At 45.8% G+C, this 6,175-nt stretch overlaps 1 protein-coding gene across 3 annotated transcripts in view; it reads right to left on the reverse strand.

Annotated features, from left to right (window-relative positions):
* LOC105927407 (atrial natriuretic peptide receptor 2) overlaps window positions 1–2,515 on the reverse strand; it is a 100,120-nt gene extending 97,605 nt beyond the window's left edge. For all 3 annotated transcript variants that reach the window (XM_036140024.1, XM_036140023.1, XM_036140022.1), the window contains exon 1: window positions 1,571–2,515. In XM_036140024.1, the coding sequence (XP_035995917.1) occupies window positions 1,571–2,267 (697 nt within the window). In that variant the 5' untranslated portion in view covers window positions 2,268–2,515. The remainder of the gene's footprint in view (window positions 1–1,570) is intronic.
* Window positions 2,516–6,175: the final 3,660 nt, after the last annotated feature.

Here is a 6,175-nt window from a genome sequence, read left to right on the forward strand (position 1 = left end):
ATAACCCTGGAATAAACAGGTCTCCCCCTGCACCTCAGCCTGGAAAACACTTCACCCTGACCTCGTTTAGTGAAGGTGGATTCTCCCGTATCTGCGTATTTTTTAGAAAAGGGTCGGAGATTAAACAACTTCTGGGTCTGTGATCTGCTTTTAACCAGAGGTCCTACTTCTAGGACTTCTTAGATGAAATTATACCAAGATATAAACGGACGGGCTGACTGACGGATGAATAGAGGAATCAATGGATGGATGGATGGATGGATGGATGGATGGATGGATGACTGATGGAAGGATGCATGGATGATGGATGGCTGATGGAAGGATGGATGACTGATGGATGGATGAGTGGGTGGATGGATGAATAAATGAATGAATGGATAGATAGAGGGGTGGATTGAAGGAAGGATGGATGGATGGATGGATGGATGGATGGATGGATGGATGGATGGATGGATGGATGGATGGATGGATGGATGCTTGGATGATGGATGACTGATGGATGGATGAGTGGATGGATGGATGGATGGATGGATGGATGAATAAATTAATGAATGGATGGATAGAGGGGTGGATTGAAGGAAGGATGCATGGATGGATGGATGGATAAGTGGATGGATGGATGGATGGATGGATAGAGGAGTGGATGGATGGATGGAAGGATGCATGGAAGGATGCTTGGATGATGGATGGCTGATGGAAGGAAGGATGGATGACTGATGGATGGATGAGTGGATGGATGGATGAATAAATGAATGAATGGATGGATAGAGGGGTGGATTGAAGGAAGGATGGATGGATGGATGGATGGATGGATGGATGGATGGATGGATGGATAGAGGGGTGGATTGAAGGAAGGATGGATGACTGATGAATGGATTCATGGATGGATGGATGGATGTTGGATGGATGACTGATGGATGGATGGATGGATGACGGATGGATGGATGGATGGATGGAAGGATGCTTGGATGATGGATGGCTGATGGAAGGATGGATGACTGATGGATGGATGAGTGGATGGATGGATGAATAAATGAATTAATGGATGGATAGAGGGGTGGATTGAAGGAAGGATGGATGACTGATGGATGGATTCATGGATGGATTTATGGATGGATGGATGGATGGATGGATGGATGGATGGATTCATGGATGGATGGATGGATGAATGGATTCATGGATGGATGGATGGATGGATGGATGGATGGATGGATGGATTCATGGATGGATGGATGGATGAATGGATTCATGGATGGATTCATAGATGGATGGATGGATGGATGGATGGATGGATGGATGGATGGATGGATGGATGGATGGATGGATGGATGGATGGATGGATGGATGGATGCGGACTAGCAGATGTTTCCACGCTCAGCATCGGTCTCCATCCCAGTCAACATTTCCCCCAGCAGCTCCCAGCTGGAGAGCAGCAGCGCCGGAGATGTTCCTGATGTTCCTGACATGAGGAACATCAGGAACATCAGGAACATCTCCGGCGCTGCTGGATCTTCTCACCAGGAACCACTTTTCAGGGCTGATCTCCGCTCTCTGAGAACTTTGAACTTACTTCTGCCGTTGTTTTTCATGAAGCTAACCAGCTCCTCGTAGTCCTGGTCTTCCCCGTACGGCCGCGCCTCCACCGTCACGTTCATATCCCGCTTCAGGTTGTAGTAGATCCCCTCGGACGCGAAGTAGTACGGCCGGTCGTCCTTCTTCAGGTCGTAGTAGATCACCACGGCGCGGGACGTCCAGTTGAAGTGCGTGTGGAGCGCGTTGGTGAAGTCCCCCATCTTGGTGGCGGTGGGCCCGCTGCGCACGATGCTCCAGTACTCCTCCCGCTCGTCGAAGCCGTACGCGGGGCCCCCGGCGGTGATCAGAGGCAGATTCCAGTGGGAAGCGAAGCGCGCCACGGAGGCCAGCGGGTACACGCACCCGGGTCCGAAGAAGACGTCCGGGCGCCCGTAGAGCTTGGCGTCCACGGCCAGCACCTGAGCGCGGCTCTCGGCGCAGCAGCCCGCCGCGGGGTCCTCCGTGCTGTAGTTCAGGATGTTGATGTTGCGGCCGAGCAGCAGCTTGTGCTTTCCGTGCAGATCTTCGTGCGCCATGAGGATGGCCGGGAAGACGCGCGGCAGAGCCCACGGGTACAAGTGGTGGTTGTCCGGCAGCATCACCACCGCGGTGATGTTACTCCAGCAGCCGCGGAGGAGGCAGCAGCAGCTCAGCGTGGCGAGCAGGCAGCATCCCAGCGCGCCTCTGCGCCCCATCTCTGTGCCCGGAGAGCGCACGACTTGGAGAGGCTTCCACTCAGTCACAACGCACCATAAATACCCCAAACGCAGCCCACGCGGTCCTTCACAAGTGGCACAGACTCAATAAAGTCGTCATCCTGCAGCGTGAGCCCGGTTGTGCCATGCGTCCCCGCTGCGTAAATCCGCCGTAAAATGAACTTGCGGTAGTTTCCGAGCGCAACGCGGTCCTCACAGCGGCAGCCTCTCCAAGAGTGATCAACTCACAGCCAGATGACTGCGAGTTAAATCCGAGCGTGGCTCTGCTCGGCCCCCTCCTCACGTCACACACTGCAAAAAATAAAAATAATAAAACAGCTGCTGTGTCCGGACGAACTAATGCGCTTTTATTCCGGCGTTTTCCTGCCATGGTTTTTATCCCAATGACACTTAATTTACTTTTAAATCAGATTAGAAAGCAAGTCAGCCTTTTATAACTCTAGTAGTAAATGAATATCCCCATTAGAAATCTGAAACTGATCCGCTGTTAAAGGGTTGCGTATGAGAATAAATTCCTTTTATTTGTCTGTGTTTTTTGCAGTGTACAAGAAACGGAAAAAATAGAATAAAATAAAAAAATCAGTATCTTGAAAGGAGAAAAACAAAGACGAGTCGCCCCCTTGTGGTTATTCTGTGCACAGCAGTGCAGCCTCTTACTGAAACTTAAGCCCATTGAACTGTAACGTGACAGAAACAGTTCAATTCGACTGGTTTTTATTTGGGTTTATCTGAAGTGGAAGGAAAAAAGACAGATCCATAAAAAAAAATGCACAAATCTGAAAAGTGTGGCATGCATTTATATTCAGCCCTTGATTTAAACTTCAACTGGGCCATTCTAACGCATGAATATGCATTAAATCCCAACTCAGTTTATTCACAACATACATCATCTCAGGACACTTTACAAAGTTAATTCTATCAAATCATCCAGACAGGTTGGTTAAAAGGTTTCTATCTCAGGAAACCCAGCAGCAGGTTGCATCCAGTCGTGACTTACAGCATTCACTCCTCCTGGACGCGGATCCACGGCGCACAGTCGCTGGCATTGAGTTAATGACTTTGCAGCAATCCCTCATACTGAGCATGCATGCGGCGACAGTGGAGAGGAAAACTCTCCTTTAACAGGAAGAAACCTCCAGCAGATCCAGAACCAGACGGAGTGTGAATGATGGTGACCCACTGGGGGTTAGAGAAAACAGAACAGATACACAAAAAGAACTCAGAGGCACTGATCCAGGAGTACTTTCTATATGGGGGGAAAAAGTAAAGAGACGATAGCAGCAGCAGCTCTTTTGCTACATCGAGGCGAAAAAAGACGAGCCCAGACAGTGTTTAAGGCTAGAGGATGAGCACATACAGTTAGTCCTAGTGAAAGCTCAGCCAATATCTATGTCTAGCACAGGAATAGGGCTAAACACTGAGAGGCAGGGCTAGCTACATCATCTATAGAAGGAGAACATGAAGCTAATGGCAGCTCAGCCGCTGCTGCCACACAGGAAGGAAATGGTTGTTGTCCTGCTGGAAGATGAACCTCCATCCCAATTTCAAGTCTTCTAGAACCTCCAGCAGGTTTTTCCTAAATTCACCTCCATCCATCTTCCCATCAGCTCCAACCAGCTTATTGCCATTAAGAAGGTGCCGACACCATATTTCAACCGTGCGGCTTTCTGACAACCACAGCATTTAGCACCTACTAGGTCAGAAATTCCAATTTCTATTGCTGTGTCTCCGGCACCAAGGTTGTTTTTTTTTTTCTGGCTTTCTGCTTGCCTCGCTGATTTAAAATGCTAAATTGGTGAACTGTACAACTAATGGTTGTCCTTTAAATAGATTCTCCCACCTGAGCTGTGGATCTCTGCAGCTCCTCTAGGGCAGTGGCGCCTCCAGAAATGTTTCATAGGGGCCAGATGGAGCCACTTAAACTCTTGGGGTGGCACTGAAACTAAAAGCCATAATATCAGGATTTTATTCTACTGTTGTAATAAAGCTGCCTGTAGAAAACTATCAGAAAGACTGAATTGGAAAACAAAACAGTTACTAGGGGAAAGTAGATACTGGCAGATACAAACAAAAGCGCGATAGAAGCTCAGGAAGAGTGGCTGCCTACAATTTACACTTGCCAGTGGGGTGGCCAGGACATGGCACGGGGGGGGCGGCATGTCCACCCCTGCCAGTCTCTCCATCTTTATTAATCCTGTGGCTCTCTGGCTTTCAGCCGAAGGAACCGGTGCATCTTCCTGGAAAACAACAAACTCACTCCATGCAGTCGGGTAAAACAACTCCCTGCTTAGATGTTGCCGTCTTTGTGTTTTATCTCTTCCTTCTGCCGCCGTTGGCACCCACACAGCGTCACCTTAAATCAGTGAGATGCAGTAGATGGATGGATATAAGTTCAGTCCATTTACCATTTACAGAAGACAAATGTGACAAAAGTTAAGACCTGACGTCATCAGTGGCATCTTAAATAACACAGCAATAAAAAATTAAAGAAATACTTGGATGTTGTATTTGTGTGTATCTATGTTCTGTACTGTTCATGTATGTTTTTTGCAATATTAAAAAAATAAATGTATAAAACAAAAACAAAACAAAAAAAACAGCAAAAAAAGGCATCAGCGCTCCGTGAAACGGTGCAACTTCGCCCCCTTGTGGTTGCAGGCGGAATAGCTCACATGAAATATTCTCGTTATGAGTTTCTTCTTCTAAGAAGCAAAAACACAATCATGCAGAAATTAGATTTGGATTATAAGGGATTTTATAGATGTTCAATGAAATAAAAATAAAAATATATAAAAATATGTATTTAGGCATAGCAGATTATATTATTAGCCACGAAAACCTTTGCAATATGAGGACCAAAGCTTTAACCAAAAAAATAAATAAAAATTATATATATATATATATATATATATATATATATATATATATATATATATATAGTTACAGCAATGAGTATGAACAGCAGTAAATAAAATATCCAATAGGAAATAAGGAATGCACCAGTTACCATGAAACAAAATTGAGTGTCTGCTTTGATAAAATGTCGTGGATGGTTTGCTTTTAGGTTAAAACGGCAGATTTTATGTCCAGTTGGTCTGAAAGAGTCGCTTCCTCCTGAAGAGTGAGCCAGAGAATCAAGCTGCCACCAGAGCAGAGCTTGCTCAGCCTCGGTAACACGAGGTTTGGAGGCAGGAAGGACAGGTTGAAAATCTGCTGGAAGCCGATTTTCAACTAAAAAGACTCACTGTGTTTAATAATCATCTGGTCAATAAAATTCATTTTGACACAGCAGCTTTCTCGTTGAGAATCCCCACAATAAATATCTTCAGAACTCTTTTAAACCATTTTAATTATCCTGCAGCAGGCAGCAATAGCACCTTTAGATACCACTCTCTCTATAAAACACACTTGTCTCATCTTTTCTGCTATTTGAAATGAACAAAACATTAAAAAAAAAAAAACTTTAAAATTACACCATACCCTGATTTCCAAAAGATGATTAGCTTTACCAAGAGGGGAAAAAGCCGTCCCCTCTTGGCAGCACCTGTTCTAATTGTCTGCGGCCCAATCGTATTTTACTTCAGCCCCACTGGACGAGGCGTCCTGGGAATGTTCTCCACGTTCTCTCCAGTTGTGGATGATGGTTCTCACTGTGGTTCTCCGCAGTCCTAAAGCCTTAGAAATAGATTTGAAGGCCTTTTCCAGACTGAAGGGTGTCACAGACCGTTTCTCATCTGTTGCTGAGCGTTTTTAGATCAGGAGTGACGTGTTGCTTTTCAGAGCTACATTCAATAAGGGGGTAATTAAACTTCCACACAGGGGACAGACTTTCCTCCCATAATAAAAGTAAATAGTTTGAAGAATGATTTTCTTTTTACTCAGTTTCT

Source organism: Fundulus heteroclitus, chromosome 8 (assembly GCF_011125445.2).
Source record: "Fundulus heteroclitus isolate FHET01 chromosome 8, MU-UCD_Fhet_4.1, whole genome shotgun sequence".
NCBI classification, from domain to species: domain Eukaryota; kingdom Metazoa; phylum Chordata; class Actinopteri; order Cyprinodontiformes; family Fundulidae; genus Fundulus; species Fundulus heteroclitus.